Source organism: Dreissena polymorpha, chromosome 1, assembly GCF_020536995.1.
Source record: "Dreissena polymorpha isolate Duluth1 chromosome 1, UMN_Dpol_1.0, whole genome shotgun sequence".
NCBI lineage: Eukaryota > Metazoa > Mollusca > Bivalvia > Myida > Dreissenidae > Dreissena > Dreissena polymorpha.
This window is the reverse complement of record NC_068355.1, coordinates 147,456,817-147,482,340: the sequence shown is the minus strand read 5'-3', so window position 1 is coordinate 147,482,340 and position 25,524 is coordinate 147,456,817. Positions and strand designations below refer to the sequence as shown.

The following is a 25,524-nucleotide window of genomic DNA, read 5'->3' as shown; positions in this document are numbered from 1 at the left end:
AACATAAATTCCCAACCCAGCATTTGAAAACAACTGAATGACATGATGTGTCCAATGCAAATTTGGATGTCATATTTATGGGCCTTTAAATTTAAATTTAGCACTGGATATATCTAAGTGGACACTCATTGGTATATTATTATGTGGGGCTTCTTTCGCCAACACTGGCAGAATTTGAACATATCTTGCTATGAAAATCTTTATACTGGTATTACATTCCTCACCACCAAAAGGTTGTGGCCATTTGAACCCCAGAGACATTATTTTTACAAACTTAGTAGAGGACCACTAACTAATTGCCCCATTGGTGCAAAAAGGTACCATGTGCCTTCTAATTTCAATGACACATGGTACCATGTGCCTTCTAATTTCAATGACACATGGTACCATGTGCCTTCTAATTTCAATGACACATGGTACCATGTGCCTTCTAATTTCAATGACACATGGTACCATGTGCCTTCTAATTTCAATGACACATGGTACCATGTGCCTTCTAATTTCAATGACACATGGTACCATGTGCCTTCTAATTTCAATGACACATGGTACCATGTGCCTTCTAATTTCAATGACACATGGTACCATGTGCCTTCTAATTTCAATGACACATGGTACCATGTGCCTTCTAATTTCAATGACACATGGTACCATGTGCCTTCTAATTTCAATGACACATGGTACCATGTGCCTTCTAATTTCAATGACACATGGTACCTTTTTTCACCAAGGGTGCGTAATGTTACATCCAAATATTACACCTATGACCACACATGGCTTACATCCTTATACTGCTGTTATCAATATTAATACTAATGTGTTTGTATGATGATAATTGACCAGGTTCATCGAATTTTAAATATCAAATCATTTTATTTTATAAAAAAGATACAATATTACAACTTAAAATTTATACATCTAAATTGTATATATCTGGACACATTAAACTATCAGATTATAATACATATAACTTACTTTCCCTGTCTTCTTCGTCGTTCTTTCTTCTCCAGTATCCAATCTCTACTTTTCTTCAGAGACTTGCCTCTAGCATTCTTCATTCTTTCTCTGCGAAAAATGACATTGTTAAATACCATAACAATTGTTAAACAATTTGTTATTGCAACAATGTTCCAAAGAAGATGGGATAAGAAAACATAAAAGATAACTTGATATTGTAAAGATAAACATTTTGCCAAAGTTTCATGAAGGTTGAGTCTTTAATGTGGCTTTTTGAGTGAAAATCAAAATTTGACATGGAAACCTAGTTTTTGGACACACGGTCCCAAAATTAAATCTGAACACAAATATATTATTTAACTAAAAATTATTGCTGAGTTTCAACAAAATTGAATGACAAATATCATATATGTCCTCTAGAACGTGAACAAGCTTAAAGTTGATGAAACACAACAACAGACATTGGTTAGGTTGACAACAATAGCTCACCTTAAGCTCAGGGAAGCTTACAAAAGATGAAAAAATTGCAACATTTATAACCCTTCTCTTCAAGCCATGGCAATAATTCTGTAAATATTGAGGCAAGTTGTATGGTACTTTAAATATGCACTTTTTCTAAAAGCCATTTATCAACATATCAACTTTCCTTTGAACCTATCCAATATGTTTGAAGTTATGTATTGTTAACACAAATCATAGTATGCAATTAGATTCCACTCACACAAAAATGGGAAATTAATCTAAAAATACTATAGACAGATTTTTGGTCTTTGTACAAAGTGCATTTATTCACAATAAGATCTAAAACTATATGAACCCTTAGTCCTTTTTATTCCATACAATATTTGGAATTGGTACTCAATACTTGCTTGGCACTTGGAAACATAACAAAGGGCAATAACTCTGTACACAATGCTGAGGGATTGTCCTTAACCACAGCATTTCCCCTTTCCCCTAAAAGCCATCTTTAATTATCTTTCATTCAGTCATTCTTTCATTATTTGAAGTTATCCTCCACACAAGAAATAAGACTTCACAAACAATAGGCAATGTACAATAAATACCACACAATCATTAAAAAAAATACTTAAATGCTCAAGAAATTATGCTCTACTCAAGAAAATTCACTTCAGGGCAAATAACTTTGTAATTCCAGATAAGAGATTTGTGACACCTGTACACAGAACTTTCCTTTAATGCCCTCTGACATAATTTATGTCAAACATTCCCTTCTTTCCTAGTTATGCACCAAACAAGAAATTGACAATTAAACAAGAGATGTGTTTGTCAGAAACACAATGCCGCCTGCTGCATCCATTTGATTTAAAAAAAAATATATCCCTTTAAAAAAATATTACTTCCCTTGTGAAAATGATCTATACCTGCCAAATGATATAAAATAGAAATTATCTCCCTTAAAAGCTTGTTACTTCCCTTGGATTTTGTTTTTTGACCTTCAAGGATGACCTTGACCTTACACCAATCAAAATTTGCAGCTCCATGAGAAACACATGCATGCCAAATATCAAGTTGCTATCTTCAATATTGCAAAAGTTATGGCCAATGTTAAAATTTTCGGACGGACGCACTGACTGACAGACAGACAGACAGACGGACAGTTCAAATGCTATATGCCACCCTACTGGGGGCATAAAAATAAGCAAAGGGAAAGATGCAATATTCATCCTTTCAATGTCCTTTGTAAATATATAAAGTTTAAAATAAAAAAATTCAAAGCTAAATGAGTAATGCTCCACAAAAGACAATTCACTGAAAGGCAATTACCCTCTAAATTCTGATGACAGACATTTGATTATTGTACAGTAAGTTCACTTAACCTTTATGACTTGCTGAATGAACTGCTATAGCATTCAATCAAGTTTCATTTGAATAACTTTGTTTTTCCTTAGTTATGCTGCACACTAGACATGGACTCAATAGAAATAAGTAACAAGTACTAACTCTAACAATACTGATAAGAGAGTTGGGATTCTTGTGCTCTGCACTGCCTCACAATGTCCTTCAACAATATAAAGGGTTTCCTTTCAATACCTTAGAACTTGAAAAATATGATCCACAAAAGAACACTGAGCTCATACTATGATAGCTCTGAAGACAGTGTTATGTTTTTTTGTACCCTGCAGTTTCCTTGGAATTGAAAATACTTCCCAAATCATGCTCTGCTCAAAAAGCTTAACAGAATGACAGATGGAAGGGACAGAAATACGATTTCTATTTGCCTCCCTTCTGAGACCTCAAACAACTCTCAATGGATAACTGGGTATAGAATAACAGATGCAATGATGTAAAGCATAATTATGTGCATACCTCTTGGAAGTGAATGTTGCCCGTGTTTGGCTGGTTTCAGATGCTTCCGTCCCAAGACCTTGGGGCAGCTGTTGTGCTTGACCACCCGCAAACAGGCATAGAAACATCCTTACATGTAAACAGACCCATGTTAGCAATTAACGTTATACATTTTGTCAACAGAAATGTTTTAATTTATTCCAACACATTATTTGTACAAACTATACAAAAGTATAGAGAATATTTAACATTTTACAAATAAAATATTCTATGTATTTGCTATGCTCATTTTTGGGGGGAATGTATATGTTGTTTGATGTCTGACAAGTTTATCATGTCATTTATCATTTTGGGCCATTTTGACCTCTGAACTCTTGAATTCTTTCGCATGACACACCGTCCAATTACTGTTAACAAAATTAATGTACAGTCATTTTAAAATCTCACAATGAATGACCTAGTAATGGCCCAGACAAGCTCATGTATGGCCATTTTTTACTTTTGAACTCCAAGTGTGACTTTGAACTTTGTGTGAGATATGCCTAATGTACCCAGTCTTTGGACACCTGTGACCTAATTAAGCCAATATATAGGTCAAAATTAAAATAAAGACTAACTTTCAACAAGATACAGCCAAAATGTTTGCCTCTAGAGTGGAAATGAGCTTAAAAGTTGATGACACTGGACATCAATGTCTTATTACAATTGCTCACATTGCACACTTAGCGCTAAGGTGCTTTAAAAAAAGGTAAACTTTTTATTTGTGCAATTTCTACAATGGCAAATCGTTAACATATTGTGCTAGCTGCAAACAAATTACAGGATGTATAATTCTACTTGAACAGATTTGTTTTCCTGGTGAGTTTACAAGTTAAAGATTGTAGTCACTATACACAGGATATCATTGTCAAGACATCTTACTTTTTGGCTTTTGTACTATTGGGATAGTCCACCACTAGACCCCCAGTAAACCCAGCTCTCATAGATTGTTGTGTAATCAACTCAAGCTGAAAGACAAGTAAATATGATCAACTCTATGAGTGTATCACTCCAAAATTACCAAAGAGTTTAAACCTGTACATGTATGTAGAAGTTAATACTTTTGTAATTGCAAAAAGATAAAACTCTGTCCAGATATGAATCTCTATCTGGATTTAGGTATGTTCACCAAGCCCAATATTTATACCAACTTGAATATATCTGTGGGCTCTAGAAACCATGTGGGAGATTATGAATCATGCTAGGATCAAAGGTGTTTCCAAAACCCCATGCCTTATTTAATTTTAAAAAAAAGATCATTAGTTTCTGTGTGAAACAATAGCAATTTTCAACAAACTGTAGTGAAAAAGGAAAAAGGAGAAGCCGGAGAGCACATCAAATGACAAATGTCAGGCCTTTTTCTGGCCACTTTGGGAAAAATGCAATGTCAGGAATGGAAATTTTTGCATTAACAGTTCACCGATTTGGGAAAAATAATTTAATATAACTCTTTATTATAATTCTAATTAGGAGAACAAAACCATATACATTATCAATCTGGGATTTTTTTAACAATATCAATTTAGTTTAAACCTATTTATTTCAACTTGATTGCATACAAAGCTTAAAGCTAATTTGAAACCCTTTCGAGTCTGTTTCCTGGGACTAGAACCATTACTTGGTGTCAATGGGACACATTTAAAGAATGCTCCCACAGTGGGGAATGAACCCGTGACCTCCTGATCGCTAGGCGGACACCATATCCACTACCCCACAGCGGCCTCACAATTTCCATTAAAGAATGAGATTGTCTAACACACCCGTAGATATGCCATGGTAAGATTGTACATCTGCCAGTTATGGTGAAAATGATTTATTCATCAAAGTCACGAGTGCAGAGCATGAAGCACGAATTATAAGTGGGTAAACAAACTACTGCACGTATTGGACAGGCTTAGAGTAAAAGATTACATGTATTATAATAATATATAAAAGTATTTCATGATGAATCTATTCTGTTCTGAAGTCCACCTGGTACAACTTACAACTGCCAACATAAATTTTGAAACAAGAGGGCCTGAAAGGCCAAAAGTCGCTCACCTGAGATAAAAAGAAATGACCTATTTTTTGCAGCACAAGATATCAACGGAACAAATGTTCTAACCGAGTTTCATATAGAATGAACAACAAATGGCCCCCTGGTGGCTATGTTTTTCAACAGACCTGAACCATCTATAAATTATATAAAGTTCTGAGACCACTTCTTTTCTGGCATTGGATTCAAAGGATTAAACCTACAGAAAAAATCGAAATTAAAAAATCTACATTAATCTGCAGAGATATTTCTTAGTTATATAACAAAAGCATCACAAAATGTCTGAAAGAGGTAAACCTGCATGAAGGAATAGGAAAGCTCAGACAAAACTGCAAGAAAATCAGGAAACTAGAGTGTTCACAAGCTTTTTTACTATATAAATATAAGAAAAAGACCCCACCCCCTGGTGGCCATGTTTTTTTACCGATCCGAACCATTTTCAAACTAAACTGTCGTATACAGGAAACAAATGTTCTGACCAAATTTCATGAATATTGGGCAAAAATGTGTCTTCTAGACTGTTCACATGTTTTCACTATAAACATATCAAGAAATTTTCACCACCCCCTAGTGGCCATGTTTTTCCACCCATCATGACCATTTTCGAACTCGTTCGAGATATCAATAAAATCTTTGTTTAGATTTTTTTTATGATGATTAGGGAAAAAATGTGACTTCTAGAGTGTTCACAAGCTTTTATTACTAAATAAATTTAAGGAAAATGACCCCCCTCTGGCAGCCATGTTTTTTTACCGATCCGAACCATTTTCGAACTCAACCGCCATATCCAGAAAACACATGTTCTGACCAAATTTCGTGAAGATTGGACCATAAACGTGATTTCTAGAGTGGTCACATGTTTTCACTATATACATATAGAGAAAACTGCCCCGCCCCCTGGCAGCTTTGTTTTTTCACCGATCTGGACCATTTTCGAACTCGTCCAAGATATCAATGAAACCAATGTTTTGACCAAGTTTCATAATGATTGGGCAAAAAAATTGACTTTTAGAGTGTTCAAAGGTTTCTATATAGCCATATAAGGAATACTGCCCCGCCCCCTGGCGGCCATGTTTTTCAACGGACCGGAACCATTTTTCAACTCAAACAACATATCATTTAGACAAACATTTTGACAAAGTTACATAAAGATTGGGCATCAAATGTGACTTCTACAGTGTTCACAAGGTTTTTCTTTGTTTTTACCTAGTGACCTAGTTTTTGACCCAGCATGACCCAGTTTCGATCTAAGTTGAGGTATCAATGGGACAAATGTTCTGACCAAGTTTCATGAAGATTGGACAATAAATGTGGCCTCTAGAGTGTTCACAAAGCAAAATGTTGATGCCGACGGACAAAAGGCGATCACAAAAGCACGTTGTGCTCAGGTGAGCTAAAAAAGGTACACAAATCAACAGATTCTAAGCAGTTAATGAACATGGGATCATCTATGTAAATCTTGACATTAAATAGTGGCATAAGTGGGACCTAAACATAGATTTATGTTTCCTGCAAAGTCTTTTGCAAATATCAACTAAAAAGTTATTTACTTATTAGTTGGATAGCTAATTTCCTTCATGAGTGTACAAGATATACCTGTGAACTGTTTTCTGGATAAAGCTGGAAGACGGCTCGTGAGCCTCTGGCCTGAAAAATGTACGCACAGCTGTCAATGCTTCACGTTAGTTACTGTACTTACTGTTAAGTGTGATACTCAGGTAAAACAATGCAACAACAAGTTACTCATTCAATACTGGAGTTATGTTGTTACTTTAATGTACTCGATGAACAATATGTCATGATTTTGTAATATTTTATTATTTTTTTTTTTTTTTATATTTAAAACAAGAGATGTGTTTGTCCGAAACACAATGCCCCCTACTGTGCCGCTTTGAAATAAAAAATTTATTTATCATTTGGCAGGTATAGAAATCATCTCCCTTTAAAGCTTATTACTTCCCTTGGATTTTGTCCAATCCAACCGGAGGTGGGTCTGTAGACAGTAAAAAATGACCAAGTCTGACAACCAAGGCCTGTGGTTTATCAAAGAGATCATAACCAGAGTTCATCATGTATCTGTGGACTTTGTGGACTTGTGTCCACAGGTATGTAATGAACCCTACCATTCACAAATTAGTACAGGAAAGAAATGATAATTATATCATTTAAAAAAAAAACTTTGACAAATCAATCATTTGAGTTATAAATAATCAAAATAAAAAATCTGTACAGTAACTGTGAAAAGAACTTAAATTCTTGGTAAGGAAATATATAATCTGAGATTTATAATTATATAAATTACTTCCCTTGAAAATAATTGTCTCTAACAAGTCTCTATTTTTAGTAGCAAATAATTAAAAGCCACTACCGTGACTGTAGATTCACCACTCAAAATGTGCAGCTCCATGAGATACACATGCATGCAAAATATCAAGTTGCTATGTTCAATATTGAATAATTATCTCCCTTTAAAGCTTATTACTTCCCTTGGATTTGTATTTTTGACCTTAGACCTTGAAGGATAACCTTGACCTTGACCTTTTATCACGATGTGTTTGTCAGAAACACAATGCCGCCTACTGCTCCGCTTTGATTTATTTAACAAAGATATATAATTTGGCAGGTTAGATAATTATGTCCATTTAAAGCTTATTACTTCCCTTGGATTAGTTTTTTTCGACCCCGTGACCTAGTTTTTGACCTGGCATGACCCATATTCGAACTTGACCTAGATATTGTCTAGATACAACTTCTGACCAAGTTTCGTAAAGATCGGATGAAAATTATTTGAATTAGAAAGCGGACACAAAAAGTGTGACAGACTGACGGACAGTGCGAAAACTATATTCCCCCTTTTCTTCGAAAGGAGGCATAAAAATGCCTAAACAATTATTGGCAAACAATTTTTACAGTGATTATGGTGGATCAAATTTTCGCACCAATTAATAGGGAGCAGCAAATATAACTAGAGCTTTGACACAGACGTGACGAATACCCCCACATGACGCATTGACACAGAATATTTTGCATGTTGTCTTCACAAAAAACACCAGACACCATGCTCAATCTTTAAAACGCACTAAGTGACCCAGTGACCTAGTTTTTGACCCGGCATGGCCCATGTTCGAACTTGGCCTACACATCATCTAGATACAACTTCTGACAAAGTTTGGTGAAGATCGGATGTAAACTACTTGTATTAGAGAGCGGACACCATGCTGAATGTGTAAAATGTACTACGTGACCTCATGACCTAGTTTTGATCTGGCATGGCCCATGTTCGAACTTGGCCTTAAGATCATCTAGATTAAACTTCTGACCAAGTTTGGTGAAGATCGGATGAAACTACTTGAATTAGAGAGCGGACACCATGCTGAATGTTAAAAAACGGTCTAAGTGACCCTGTGACCTAGTTTTTGACCCGGCATGACCCATATTCGAACTTGGCCTTAAGATCATCTAGATACAACATCTGACCAAGTTTGGTGAAGATCGGATGAAAACAACTTGAATTAGAGAGCGGACACTTAATACGGACCAACAGACCGACAAGCTCACTCCTATATACCCCCGTAAACTTAGTTTGTGGGGGTTTAACTATTCAAATAGATCTCTTGAAAACAGAGTCAAAGAGGAGTGTAACTATGTTACCATGCAAGCATATAAAGTGGAGAAGAACTTTAGCAATCGCTTTGGCGGGTGATGGTACTTTTTGTCAGCATTGCACAGCCACTGTAGTGCAGATATGCTGAAATAGAATTGTTCTTCATATAATATAAACAGTGTCTCTCAAATTTGTTTAAACGGTTGCAGATGCATTAAAAACATACACAGGGAAGATTTGTGAACCCTTTGATGTAAATTTCAATTTACATTTAGTATTTGCAATAGCCTTTTGATGCATATTGTTGTAAACATGATGTTTTTTCTGCCCTATTCACTCCTCTAATACTTATTTCATTTAATAATATGATTGCCTTATGCTATGCAAATGCTATAATATTGTTTTGTATATTTTATACTATGACTTTGGGAGAAGGAAAAATGTTGCTAACAATTGTTTTGCTCTACCACTTTCGCGTTTTGTTACATAATTTACTTGATAAATAAACGTTATTAATGTATTAAATACTGTGAACCACTTGAAAGTTCAAAGTGTGTACTGGTTTTGAAACATGATATTTCTCCTGCCTTTCTCAATACAGTCCAACTCCTCTTAAGCAGCCAGTCAAGGGAAACTGCCAAATTGGCTGCTTAAGCGGGGTGGCCTTTTAAGAGGGGGTTGGGTCATAGGGAGTTTAGAGTTGATGAGTGCATGGCCAACTGTTCAATTTTTGTATAAACAAAATGGTAAATATGTGTACATGTACTAAACAATGTATAGACTTAAAATAATTTTATTTCTTCCTTTCTAAAGTCAGCTATAAAACAACATTTCCATTCAAAAAAATATTCTATTCATCTTTCTAATCATCATCATCAATATCATCCTCATCAGAATCAAGTCAATGAAAAAGAATCATTCTCATGATTCGTTGTTTACAGAATGCGCGTTGTATGGCCCCAATGCACTTAAGATGGGAACAGTTGTGAATCAGTTATGCGTGAATAACTCCCGTGTCACTATCAATCAATCGATAATTTAATTGGTTTATTGCAGTTTTATGTCTTTGTAATACCTACCGCACAAATTGGTCCCGACAGTGATCTCTTCCACGATATAATCATGGCCAGTTACTTAAGAGACTGATAATAGCAACCAGGTGTAATCCTACTGGTAATCGTGCTTTTCATGCATAATATTATAAAAACATTTATTTCGCCGCGTAAATGGTTTTATCAAAATTAATATTGAAATCATTGTAAATATAAAACAAATATAAATGTTTTGTTAAATTCCCAAATGAGAATCATAATTTGTAATCCGAAACACACTCCCGATTAATTTATGTTAACGAGACATTTACAAATTCTAGCATCAAAAAAGTCCTCATGTATTTCCTTTGTCCCGACAAAAATGCGCGAAAATTATGCACCAATGTACAATGTCACGTCATACACATCCGTGCGTGTATTGATTTTTGGATATAAACTTTGTAGCACGGAGAACATGTAATGCAGTTGATTTCGGTTAAAAGTTGCTTTGTTCTTTTTAACTTTTAATTAGCCGATAATTGTCATAAACGTGTGCTTGAAATAGTATGATTCAACAGCTACAAACAATAAATTATAAATTAAGAATCTCGTTTCCAGGACTAATAGATTATAGTCGCATGTGCGGAAACAAAAAGATCAAACGGTCGCATGTTGCTTTTAACCTGATAACCCGATAATCTGCCGCTAATTAATTGCAATTTGCAAACTGGCTGTCAAAATGTTTATCACACATCACGCTTCAGTACTGCAGAGCCTAAACCGCAGACTGGAAGTACGGGTATCGATTTTTTCGCCGTTGCGTCGGTGTAATTTTGCCAGTGTACATGACTGACTTACTCGCGCGTGACCACTCATATGGGGGGAATTTAACATTTGGGATGCAAAATTGCTGGCCGCTGGCCGGAGAAACGGGGTAACTGCTAAAGAGGGGTGCATTATATAGTGTTTATGGACGGTCGCGGCACAGACCAGCCTACACGGGGCGACCGGCGATGAGGGGTGACCAGAAGTAGGGGTTGGACTGTATTCAAATGCACAGAAAAGTACCAATTTTTTTAAGTAGTAAATGACAGTAAAAAAAGTTAATGATTGTGAACTTTTTGAGTGGTGAGTTTATTTATTAATAATACTATTGTGATTATTTTAATAATATCAATAAAAAATAAGAACAATAACTTGTAAGGGACACTGATGCTGCCACAACACATGTTTGGACAATAATAAATCCCTTAAATATGCTACAGTAGACAAATATGACATACTGCCACAATTCAGTAAAAACTTTCTGCACTCACTTTTCCTTACTTCAAGATCATCTACACATTAAGGTTATTCAACAGTGAAGTTTGAGCATGATCCCCCAAGCATTAAAACAAATATTTGAAAACACAACATTTTCAGACTATATATATTCTATAGTGGAAAAATAAACAAATGGCCATGATTCTGCATTGAATTGTCACAGCAAAAATTTATTCATTTATTTACCATTATCTGCTCATAAATTTTATTAAACTGTAAAATTTGAGGAAGATTTCTAAATTAGTAAAAGAAATTGAAAACACAAGCTTCACGCAAATATAGCTTTTATTATAGAAAAACACACAAAGGGCCATAATTCTTAAAGTTGTCTCAGTGTTTGACCCTCTTTACAACAATACACAAAACAAGTGATTTCTTCAGTTCATGTAGTTTCAATCAAATGAATGTTACTGATAAAGGCACTGACAAACAAATCCTTACAGAGATCATGCTGAACATATACTCAAAGTACCTTATCACACCATCAAATGTTCCTGGCTTGAATGGTAACCCTTCCCCCATATCTCCTAGCAACAAGTCACCTTCCACCTCTCGCTCATTGGCTACAGCTGAAGTTTGGCATTCCAAATTTACAGAAACTATGTGTAAATTTTTATTTATAAATAATTATCTATTGCCATAACCTTAGAGGAGATTAAAACAAACAATGTTCAGATTATTAATTCTATAGAGGAACAAGATGTGTTTGTGAAACACAATGTCCCCCTATATGACGTTTGACCTTGAAGGATGACCTTGACCTTGAGATACACATGCATTTCAAATATAAAATTGCTAGCTTCAATATTGCAGAAGTGACATTACATGAGCAATTTTGACCCATATATTTGACCTTGAAAGATGACCTTGACCTTTCACCACTCAAAATGTGCAGCTCCATGAGATACACAAACATGCCAAATATCAAGTTGCTATCTTCAATATTGCAAAAGGATTCATAAAATAAGCGATTTGGGCCACATATTTTTGACCTCTGACCTTGAAGGATGACCTTGACCTTGACCTTTCACCACTCAAAATGTGCAGCTCCATGAGATACACATGCATGCCAAACATCAAGTTGCTATCTTCAATATTGCAAAAGTTCTCATAAAATGAGCGATTTTGGCCACACATATTTTACCTCTGACCTTGAAGGATGACCTTGACCTTTCACCACTCAAAATGTGCAGCTCCATGAAATACACATGCATGCCAAATATCAAGTTGCTATCTTGATTATTGAAATATTGCAAAAGTGTACATTAAATGAGCGATTTTGACCCATATATTTGACCTTTGACCTTGAAGGATGACCTTGACCTTTCACCACTCAAAATCTGCAGCTCCATGAGATACATATGCATGCCAAATATCAAGTTGCTATCTTCAATATTGCAAAAGTTATTGCAAATGTTAAAGTTGGCGCAAACCAAAAGACTAACCAACAGACCAACCAACCAACAGACAGGGCAAAAACAATATGTCCCCCACTACTATAGTGGGGGACATAAAAACAGAAAAAAAATCAATAATTATCTATGGCCATAAAGTTAGAGGAGATTAAAACATACAATTTTCAGATTATTAATTCTATAGTAGAAAAACAGAAAAATGGGTGATTATTCTAATACTGAAATCCTTTCATCTACACATTACTGTCATTCAACTATAAAAGATTTAGTTAGATCCACCCATTACTTAAAGGGCAATTGAAAAACAAATATTACTAAACAAGCACATTTGTTGACTTCATATCCGCCACCAAGTTAATTTTGAATGGGTGCAAAACTAGAGGAAACATAGGGCATTACCAGGGGTAAATGATAAAGAGTAAGGTCATGATTGTTGTGCAAGGCACTCCTCATTTATAGCTATGAAGTTTTATGAAAAAATCTTATGCAGTTTCTGAGACATAGCCCTAAAAACATCGTGACAGGCGTAGGGTAGGACAGACAACGCAAAAATTATATCCCTCTGCATTTGACCGGGGATAATTAATATAACTTTGTGGAATAAAAACCAGGCAAAAGGCCATAATCATGCCAGAACTGAGAACAGCCCAAATTTCTTCATGATCATCTTCACATGAAGTTCATATTGTTTGGGTCTTGCTCTAGACATTGGTAGTGTGTTTTAAAATTACAGTTTGTAAATTAAAGTAAACAATGTCTCCAGTTAACTATATTTTATACAACACTGTTAAAATGCATAAAGTTTAGAGTATTGATGACATATGCACAGCTTGCAATAATACAATTTAAATGTACATGTAATTTAAATACTATGTTACAAATAAATACACTAAAGGTCAGTAATGATTTGACAAATACTCTGTGAAAAGTTTTAATGTTGAAAAAAGGTTCGCGTAAGTGATTTTTTAAACTTTTTGTTCCGCTTAATTTACTTTTGTTCCGCTTAATTTACAGCATGGACTAGTTATTTACATTTGATGTTATTGCTTCTCCCTGACAAGACAATCTAAGACTCACTCAAGAATCAACAGAACGTTATAAAATGTGCTGTGGTTAAAAATCGGCCACCAGCCTCAAAATGGCCATACATGTAGCAAGAAAATAGCGTCAAATAGAACGCTGAAAATATCTAACAATTATTATATGATGGATACTTACATAAACCAAGTGTTACGACTGAATACTAAACTTTATACACAACTAACATAAATAAGTATGTACTAATTGACAATTCCAGTTCAACATACAGATATGGACAGTTAAAATAAATTAAAACAAAAGGGAGACAATCTTTGCACATGAAATAAATTGTTAAAAATGGTAATGAACTAAAGTGTTACTGTGAATATTTAAAGAAAAACTTAGACAAAGATGACAAGCAACAATGCCTTATTCATGCTTGTAAGTAATTATCTGTTAGTTTTCTTGGTCCAAGACAACTAAAAAAAAAAACCAGAGTCACAGAGGTAAGGTATTTCATCACAGTTTATCAAATTTCATCCACAGAGCCACCCAAAAGTGAAAGAGGAGTTGAAAAACACAATCTTTGGGACATACCAATAGACAGATGCAATTCTTAAAGGCAAAGTTAATGGACAGGCAGATATAGTGATTACCATTGAGGAAACAGTTGTAAAATGTATAAAGTGCTTAGTAAAAGTATACAATCAAAATAATAATTTGAAAGGAAATAGTTCATGTTTATAAAACTTTTGCAAAGAAAATGATTGATAAAAAAGTTACCTAGCATGTGCGGGCTAATGTCCAGGCCGACCCAGAAATGACCCTGCTCTGTCAAACATTCACCACTTAAACCAGAACCACAGCTGAAATGGCAAAGCATGGCAATCAAATACTCAACAATTAGAAATGGCCCCACAGCTATTAAAGAGTGGACATCATCTATTAATAAATTGATATAAATATATGCTCTTCAGTAAAAATGTTTCAGGCAAAGACTGGTAAAGGTCTAAATTGGCCTCTCATTTTATAGTTTACCTAAAATTTTGGCATTGACTTTCAAACAATGTACTTAATTACAAGGTGCCCAACTTAAGAATTGTTGTAACTTCTTCAAAATTATTTCCTTTTAGTTTTAGTCCTTAATTTACTCAACAATATGTTTTGAACTTGATTTGTGAAAGACCCAATGACCTGGTTCTTGTGTGTGACACTGTGTCTCATCATGCAGATCGTTATGCCAAGTCATGTTAAATAATAATAAATATCCATTCTTGCTGAACTAGGTTATGCTGCAGACAAAGTGTTAAAATTCCTAAATTTGTCCTTGAATTGTGATTTTGACATTTGGTATAGGAACCTGCTTATTTAGTAGAACAATTCAGCCCAAAATGTATATTACTTTCCTAGGGTCGCTGAAAATAACTTAATTGACCTTTGACCTTGAATTGTGACCTTGAACTTAGATCTAGAGACCTGTTTCTTGTGCGCAACTCTAAATGCATTTCACTTATGAAAAGTTACGCTGATCACAATTGGCAAGTTATATGTAAATCTGTCCATGATGTACACATGCTCCGGTCAAAGAGTAAAGCACACATTCAATAAATTTGACCTTTAACCTTGACTTGTGAACTTGAAAACAGAAACATACAAGCAGTTTTGTTGAATTGATATCCCCTAGCAAATAAATTGTGTTTATTGATGGGTTCAGATAATTATGCTAATTTTACATTTGACTGACCAACATGCAGATAGATGAAAAGGGCAACAGCTGTAAAATAAAAAAGAGTAGTATTTTTTATGGATTGGAATTCTCCTCATTAATATGAAGTTTCATGTTAAAATCGTTTAAAGTTTTTTTAGATATAGCCATGAAAAGTTACATCATAAAAAAAGAGATGTGTTTGTCAGAAACACAATGCCCCCCCCCCTATTGTGCCGATTTGAAGCCATTTATTTGACCTTTGACCTTGAAGGACGACCTTGACCTTTCTCCACTCAAAATGTGCAGCTCCACGAGATACACATGTATGCCAAATATCAAAATGCTATCTTCAATAATGCAAAACTTATGACCAAGCTTAAAGTTTGGACGCAGCTTTGAAGTCATATATTTGACCTTGGACCTTCAAGAATGACCTTGACCTTTCACCACTCAAAATGTGCAGCTCCATGAGATACAAATGCTTGCGAAATATCAAGTTGCTACCTTCAATATTGCAAAAGTTATTCATTTTTGCAAAATTTTAACCAAGGAAAAACTTTGGAGACAAATTGACAGTCAGATAGGCCAAAAACAATATACCTCTGATCATTCGGTCCGGGGGCAAAAAAACACACAGGGTAATAACTCTTATTTAAGACAGTGTAAGGTTATGGTTCTTGTGCAGGGAGCTTCTTTTTATAAATATCTATACACCCATTAAATTTCATGCTGAATTCTTGTATCCAATCTGAGACATATCTAAAATAAAGTCCTGAAAAGTAACATCATACAAAACCAAAACAGGGCAATAACTCTTATTTGAGAAAGTGTAGGTTATGGTTCTTGTATATGGCACTTCTCACTGGTTTCGATACAAAAATGAAGCTTCATGTTGAGATATAGTTTAGTTTCTGAGATTGTTATGAAAACATACATCATAAAAAAAGAGAAGGGCTAAGATTCTTGTCCATGGCACTTCTCGTCATTGATATCTACACACCATGAAGTGGCACTTCTCGTCATTGATATCTACACACCATGGCACTTCTCGTCATTGATATCTACACACCATGAAGTGGCACTTCTCGTCATTGATATCTACATACCATGGCACTTCTCGCCATTGATATCTACACACCATGGCACTTCTCCTCATTGATATCTACACACCATGAAGTGGCACTTCTCGCCATTGATATCTACACACCATGAAGTTTTTTGTTGAAAGCTTGAATAGTTTCTAAGATAAAACACAGACAAGTTTGAATATATAAATGAATGCTTTATAAATATTTGCAGAATCATAGATAAGTGTTAAGGTAAAGTGTTAAAATCGTTTAACCATAGCCCAATAACTGCACCCACACTCATGGCCTCCATGTTTATGAGTCGTACCTAACTCAACAGAGAAAACAAGAGTTGTTGTTTTTTTTACATTTGTTTCCATACTTTGATAGCAACCACAATTTTTGACGTAGGAACAAAATGAATTGACGTGCATTATCTCCATATTGCCATCTGTCCACGTTTCAAGTTTCATGAAAAAATATGAAGAACTTTTTAAGTTATCGCAGGATCCAGAAAAGTGTGACGGACTGACAGACAGACTAACAGACTGACAGACGGACACACGGAGCGCACGGACACACGGAACGCAAACCATAAGTCCCCTCCGGTTTCACCAGTAGGGGACAAAAAAGAGAATAAATGTCAAGATCAATTTTCATGAATATTAGCCGTACACAGGTGGCTTTCTGTGTAAATAAATGTTCACGCGCTGTTTCTTAAATTTGATCTAGTGACCTAGATTTTGACCCAACGTGACCCACTATTAGATATCATTGGGACAAATGTTCTAACCAATTTTCATAAAGATTGGGCAATACATGTAGGCTCAAGAATTTTTGTCAAACCTTTTCTTTAATTTGAGCTAGTGACCAAGTTTTTGACCCCTGTGTCACCCACTTTCAGACTAAACCAACATTTCATTGAAACATAATTATGTTCTCAGGAAGTTCACAAAGATTGAGAAGTTTATGTGGCTTCAATAGTGTTCACAAGTCTTTTTTTGGTTTTACCAAGTTTTTGTCCTCATGTAACCCAGTTTCAAACACAGCTGGAATATCAATGCCAAAAATGCTCTGAAAAATGTCATTAAGATAGTCCGAAGGCAAACATTTACAAGGAACAACAACTAAGGAAAACTTAGGACAGTCTAAAGGATATCACAAAAGATACCTGTCAGCACATGTGCACAGGTGAGCAAACCAAATGTTCACAGCAAAGTAGCATCTACCCTGATGAAGACAAAAAAACAAGAGGGTCTGAAAGGCCCAAAGTAGCTCACCTGAGATTCAAAGGAACTGACCTGTTCTGTGCAGCCCAAGATGTCATTAGAACAAAATGTTCTTACCAACTTTCATGACTAGTGAACACCCTGGCAGTCACGTTTTTCAACAGACCAGAACCATTTTCATACACATCCAAGATATCATTTAAACAAATATACTGACAAAGTTTCATGAAGATTCATAAGTCCATATAAGGACAAATGCCCGGCCCACTGGTGGCCATGTTTTTCAAGCAACTGGAACCATTTTCGAACTTGTCCAAAATATCATTGGGACAAATCTTCTGACAAAGTTTCATGATGATCGTACAATAAATACGCTTCTAGAGTGTTAACAAGGTTTAACTATAGCTATATAAGAAAAAATGCAACGCCCCCTTGGCGAACATGTTTTTCCACTAACTGGAACCATTTTCGAACTCATCCAAGATATCATTGGGACAAATCATCAGACCAAGTTTCATGATGATCGGAAAAGAAATGTGGCCTCTAGAGTGTTAACAAGGTTTTACAAAAGCATGATATATAGCCATATTAGGAACAAGAGTGCCAAACTGTCACAAGATACGCCCGTTCCAAGGTTTTGGACACCATGCTCAATGCTTGAAATGCACTTAGTGACCTCGAGACCTAGTTATTGACCAGGCATGACCCATATTTGAACTTGACCTAGATATCATCTCTAGACACAACTTCTGACCAAATTAGGTGAAGATCAGCTGAAAACTACTGCAATTAGAGAGCGGACACCATGCTAAATGCTTGAAATGCACTAAGTGACCCCGTGACCAAGTTTTTTACCCGGCATGACCCATATTCAAACTTGACCTAGATATTGTCTAGACACAACTTCTGACAAAGTTTGGTGAAGATCGGATGAAAACTATTTGAATTAGAGAGCGGAAACTGCAGTGGAAGCCGACCGCCAAGGGTGAAACTATAATACGTCCCGTTTTTAAAAATGGGCGTATAAAGATACCCCGTCCCTGGTGGCCATGTTTTTTAAGCAACCGAAACCATTTTCGGACTCATCCAAGATATTATTAGAACAAATCTTCTGACCAAGTTTCATGAAGATCGGAAAATAAAAGTGTTAACAAGGTTTTACTATAGCCATATAAGGAAAAATGCCCCGCCCCCTGGCAGCCATGTTTTTCCACTAACCAGAACCATTTTTTTACTTGTCCAAGATATTATTAGGAAGGAATCTTCTGACAAAGTTTCATGACGATCAGACAATAAATTTGGCCTCTAGAGTGTTAACAACAAGATTTTACTATAGCCATATAAGGAAAAATGCCCCGCCCCTTGGCAGCCATGTTTTTCAAGCAAACGTAACCATTTTCAAACTCATGCAAGATATCATTGAGACCAATCTTCTGACCAAATGTCATGAAGATTGGACAATAAATGTGGCCTCTAGAGTGTTCACAAGGTTTTACTATAGCCATATATATAGCCATATAAGGAAAAATGCCCCGCCCATTGGCAGCCATGTTTTTCAAGCAAATGTAACCATTTTCGAACTCATCCAAGATATCATACCAATCATCTGACCAAATTACATGAAGATTGGACAATAAATGTGGCCTCTAGAGTGTTAACAAGGTTTTACTATAGCCATATAAGGAAAACTGCCCCGCCCCCTGGCGGCCATGTTTTTTCACTGATCTGGACCATTTTCGAACTCGTCAGAGATATCAATGAAACCAATGTTTTGACCAAGTTTCATGATGATTGGGCAAAAATTGTGACTTCTAGAGTGTTCACAAGGTTTCTCTAAAGCCATATAAGGAATACTGCCCCGCCCCCTGGCGGCCATGTTTTTCAACGGACCGGAATCATTTTTGAACTCAACCAACATATAATTTAGACAATCATTTTGACAAAGTTACATTAAGATTGGGCATCAAATGTGACTTCTACAGTGTTCACAAGGTTTTTCTTTTTTTTGACCTAGTGACCTAGTTTTTGACCCAGCATGACCCAGTTTCGAACTCAGTCGAGGTATCAATGGAACAAATGTTCTGACCAATTTCATGAAGATCAGACAATAAATGTGGCCCCTAGAGTGTTCACAAGGCAAAATGTTGACGACAGACAAAAGGCGATCACAAAAGCTCACCATGAGCACGTTGTGCTCAGGTGAGCTAATAAATGTAATAAATTAAACACATAACTTTTAGAAAAGAGATTCTTATCTCCATACATACCCAACATCAAGAATGAAACATGACGTGTCTTCAGGTAAGGCCAGCAATTCTATAGCTCTCTCTGACAATTGACTCTGTATTTCTATCATTCGAGTGCTGTATGATGTAAGAATGAAATATTTTGAGGCAACCTCATTGGAGCGAATACTTTTTTTTTAAGAATTGAAGTAATGTATTGTTTTTTACTAGAGCTTATAGCAAGAAGTTAAAAAGCAATGTAGTTGCAAGTATCAACTAACCTTTGGACACGCTGTTAGAAAACTATGATTTTGCAATAAGTAAATAATACAATATGATAAATGTAAATAAAAAATAACACTGACTTACTTTGAAGTATATTTCCTTGCCTCTTCTTCATTGTAGAACTGTAAAAAATATGTCCTTTTGTATAAATTTAGCTTGTATGATCAAACATGGCAAAAGGTCCTAACAATTTACAGGCAGGACAGTCCTACATAGGGCTGTAACGAATACACTAGGTGACGAATACGATACGTATCACAAATACAGGGTGGCGAATACGAATATTTATTCGCGAATATGAATTTTAATGAACAAAAGTAATACTGACAACTTGACATGACATTATATAGTATGAAACTATTAGTATTTGTCAATTTGATTGATTGAGTATAATTGCATACTGAAAATATGAACAAGGGCTGTTTGTAAAACATGCATGCCCCCCCATATGGGCTGTCCGTTGTAATGGCAGCCATTGTGTGAATACGACTTTTGTCACTGTGACCTCGACCTTTGACCTAGTGACCTGAAAATCAATAGGGGTCATCTGCAAGTCACGATCAATGTACCTATGAAGTTTCATGATCCTAGGCATATGCGTTCTTGAGTTATCATCCGAAAATCATTTTACTATTTCAGGTCACCGTGACCTTGACCTTTGACCTAGTGACCTGAAAATCAATAGGGGTCATCTGCGAGTCATGATCAATCTACCTATAAAGTTTCATGATCCTAGGCATATGTGTTCTTGAATTATCATCCGAAAACCATTTTACTATTTTGAGTCACCGTGACCTTGACCTTTGACCTAGTGACCTCAAAATCAATAGGGCTCATCTGCGAGTCATGATCAATCTACCCATGAAGTTTCATGATCCTAGGCATATGCGTTCTTGAGTTATCATCCGGAAACCATTTTACCATTTCGGGTCACCGTGACCTTTGACCTAGTGACCTCAAAATCAATAGGGGTCATCTGCGAGTCATGATCAATCTACCCATGAAGTTTCATGATCCTAGGCGTATGCGTTCTTGAGTTATCATCCGGAAACCATTTTACTATTTCGGGTCACTGTGACCTTGACCTTTGACCTAGTGACTTCAAAATCAATAGGGGTCATCTGCAAGTCATGATCAATGTACCTATGAAGTTTCATGATCCTAGGCCCAAGCGTTCTTGAGTTATCGTCTGACAACCACCTGGTGGACGGAGGGACGGACCGACCGACCTACCGACTGACCGACCGACATGAGCAAAGCAATATACCTCCTCTTCTTCGAAGGGGGGCATAAATATAACACTTTAAAATAACAAAACACTGACTAGAAATGCTTAAACTTTGAACATAGTTTTGAAACTTTTGAGAAAACATGACTAGAACCAATAAAATCCTCGAGTAGAACAATTAAGAGTCAACAGTTGACACATTAGTGACAGTACCCATTCACATTTTTTTAAAGCGAGATTATACGATTTTGTCAAATATTTATGAATTTATACAAAATGTGTAAAAAACTTATTATACATATATTTCAATATAAATTAAAATAAAAGTTAAGAAGAACATGTGTCAAAATATGCCAAATAAGCCAGATATTCAATTCTAAAATTGAAAAAGGCTGTACAGTCGAATTCGCCAGCATGTATATCATGCATGTACGATGTGAATCATAATTTAGTTTAAGTGCAGATTCGTTCATACGACACACAGACACAATATTGTTTTACGGATCATTTTAACGAATATCTTCGTCACACTCGGCTCAGGGCGCTAATTTGTCTTTGCTGCATTTTATGAAACTCGTCTTCAATGTATAATTTTTCTTGCCTATTTTGTTTTTTTTGTAACATATTTTTATCAATATATAACAAATTAACACATATAAAAATCGTATAATCTCGCTTAAATGAGCATATGCCAGATAGGTGATGTAGATGATATTTCAATGTCACCTATCTGACATAATTATGCTCATTTGATATATTGAATAAAAACAGTGTGACAATAGAAAAAGTATTGAACAAGAAATAGTTTTCATTACTCCATAAATACTGACCACAACTCATTTGCTGCTATCTAGCAGTCATCTGCTAGACTGCTACTAATGAGATGTATGAGGTAATGACACATGGAGAAACAGAATTTAAGTTTAACATTTTTCTTTAGGAAAACAAATCTGTCTATGTGTTCTGGTGAAAGGGCTGAACGCTGTGCAATGACAACATCCCCTGCTGTACTAAACACCCTTTCACTGGGCACACTTGTGGCTGGAATACACAATAAATGTTTTATCAATAGCATTCCCTTTGCTAGGCTCCATGTTTGTTGATAAATTGCACAATCATTGTCGTCAAGATAAACAAAAAAGAAATTCCATCTGCTAATCCTTTGTGCGTATGTTTGAGCATCAAACCACCTGTATTTACCTAACTAAACATTAAACAACAATCGAATGATTTTTCAATTCAATGTCGTAAATATTCAACAGGTGCCCGCCATTTTTGTTGATAATCTTACTTTGTAACATAGTGTGTGGGGTAAACATGATGAAAAACGCCCAAATAAGGAGAAGAACATTTAAATATAGGGGTTTATTGTATGAACCTTCATTTGTAAGGTAATAAAAGATAATTAAACTTTCAAACTCGAAACCACGTAGTTTGTATTCGTCAAATATTTGGTTCGGGAGGTGGCGAATAACGAAAATACGATTCGTCTACAGCCATATTCGAGTAATTCGAATATTCGAATGTATCTTTACAGCCCTACTCCTACATATAGTACCTAGACCACTGTGTTGTGATCTTTTTTAATAGAACAGTGTACAGAAGCAACAAGCTTGTTAATTTATTCATTAATATGATTGCTGTTCATTGTGAAATACATAATTTGACTGTTATTTGTTGCTCCATGATAAATGTATTACCGGTATACGCTTGTACAAAAGAAGCATTGTTTACTATTTTAAAAGTAATACAATTTTATGATATTGCATTGAACAAACTGTATACTATGCTGTATTATACTTGTTTTTTCATACCTTCAATGAATGGTTTATAATACATAATTCATTACTTCCACAGATTTTTCAAATACATTATCACTCAGTAAGCACATTTATATAAAAATTATTGTAAGTTGATGACAGTGATTGAGTATATTGTATCTTGTGACTATTCTTTTACATTCAAATCAATTATGTGAAGTGTTTTGTAGCACCAAACATAACCATATAAGTTTGTATATATCTACTGAAAATATTAACATTATTAGCATGCTTTTGCTAGCAGCTAAGCCTTGAAAGACAATGACTGACATATAAATAAGCTCATACATGTATGATAACTGACACATCTTAATATCATATTACTGGGGATTCAGGGGGAATAGTTAGAGTCGGAATTATACTATCTATTCTATACGGAAAAAGGTTCAAAACATCGAAAAATCAATTCAAAAATATATCTTTATCAATCACATTAAAGTTGTTGTTTTTAAGAGTCATAGATAAAACAAATAATGTAATTGGCCTCTAAAAATGTAAAAAAAAGTATTGAGGGGACAGTCCTCCCCACCCCATTTGCCCCATCTGAACAAATTCCTGTGGAAAGCACTACAAGCTCAAGCCGCGGATTGAACCCATGACCTCCAGAGTGGTAGTCAGACACTTTAACCACGTCGCTAAAGAGCTAGCCCAACAGCAAGGCTGTTGAAAGTGACCTTATTTCACTACACTCCTCCCCCTATTAATGTTTTAATGTTTCAAGGCCCAGACACACCCACAACAGCATGTCTTGCATCCACATGGCCCTCCCAGAAACCATTAAACAGCTCAGACCCATTCCAGCATAATCACAGGAAGTGACCTTATTTCACTTCAGCACTGAACTAAAGCCACTGAATCATCTTTGAAAGCTAAAACAGCACACAATTATAAAATATTTCATCTAAATCTTAGCAGTATCTATCTATCTTCGGATACTGTTGAACAGATCGCGCTGTCAGTGCAAGAAAAATATTTATACAATATTTTACAATAAAAGTATTGACAGTGAGACATCAAGAGAGAAAGTTAGACTGAAACAAAGTTTGAAAGTGTTAGTATATGTATAGACAAGAGTTAAAATTACGTTAAAAACACACTCTGCAGCAACTAATTGTATGAAATTTGGCTTACTGCAAGCTTGAAGGATTCAAGCGTTGGCAGGAGGACAATTTATGAAGGGAGATTGTTTCATAGTATGAAAGTGATGGGAAACAAGAGATGTGTTTGTCAGTAACACAATGCCCCCTAATGCGCTGCTTTTTTTAATTATACCTTTGACCTTGAAGGATGACCTTGACCGTTCACCACTCAAAATGTGCAGCTCCATGAGATACACATGCATGCCAAATATGAAGTTGCTATGTTCAATATTTCAAAAGTTATTGCAAAACTTTACTTTAATATTAAAGTTTTGGCGGTTTTTTTTTACCTTTGACCTTGAAGGATGACCTTGACCTTTCACCACTTTAAATAAGCAGCTCCATGAGATACACATGCATGCCAAATATGAAGTTGCTATGTTAAATATTTCAAAAGTTATTGCAAAACTTTACTGTAATATTAAAGTTTTGGGACAGAATGACAGACAGGCAGGCCAAAAACAATATACCCCCGATCTATCGATTTTAACATCAGTCTGTCTTTTCTCTAGAGATCTTATACGGAGTGACTGTTGCATGTCTGAGACACTATCATAAGTGAAATAGTTGTTATGAATCCATCTGATTGCTCTTCTCTGAACCATTTTGATTTTAGTAATGTTTTGTTTTGTTAATGGCAACCAGACTGTATTCTACTTGAGGCCTGACAAGTCTAATAAGATCCGACAAGTCGGATAAGTCTACTCCTAAGTATTTTGCACTTGGTACGGTTTCAAGGATATGGCCAAGTAATAAATCATGACTTTGATTTTATGTTTGTTTCAAGTTATATTAAGGACTTGGCATTTACTGGGGTTAAACTACATTTCCCATTTGGTCTCCCATTGTTCCAAGGTATTTAGATCATGCTGTAATTGGTTTCAATCATTTAGGTTGTTGATCGTGAGGTACACAGCAGTGTCATCAGCGAAGAGACGGACTTGGGATCTTACATGATCTGGTAGGAATTGTTTAACAAGAGGGCCATGGTGGCCCTGTATTGCTCCACTGTTTTTTTATGCGAAAAAAGTGTGCAATGCGCATGGGTTGAAATGTACTCAAGCATGTGACTTTCTCTTTTTATCACTCGTC

General features: G+C 35.5%; 1 protein-coding gene across 1 annotated transcript in view; it reads right to left on the bottom strand.

The window, feature by feature from the left end:
- LOC127854994 (probable 18S rRNA (guanine-N(7))-methyltransferase) overlaps window positions 1-25,524 on the bottom strand; it is a 45,262-nt gene that overhangs the window by 1,563 nt on the left and 18,175 nt on the right. The window contains exons 2-10 of the mRNA XM_052390224.1: window positions 20,330-20,367; window positions 20,003-20,098; window positions 14,515-14,597; window positions 11,769-11,865; window positions 8,990-9,086; window positions 6,935-6,985; window positions 4,186-4,271; window positions 3,286-3,393; window positions 976-1,065 (exon numbers count right to left, since the gene is read on the bottom strand). Of these exons, the coding sequence (XP_052246184.1) occupies window positions 976-1,065; window positions 3,286-3,393; window positions 4,186-4,271; window positions 6,935-6,985; window positions 8,990-9,086; window positions 11,769-11,865; window positions 14,515-14,597; window positions 20,003-20,098; window positions 20,330-20,367 (746 nt within the window). The remainder of the gene's footprint in view (window positions 1-975; window positions 1,066-3,285; window positions 3,394-4,185; window positions 4,272-6,934; window positions 6,986-8,989; window positions 9,087-11,768; window positions 11,866-14,514; window positions 14,598-20,002; window positions 20,099-20,329; window positions 20,368-25,524) is intronic.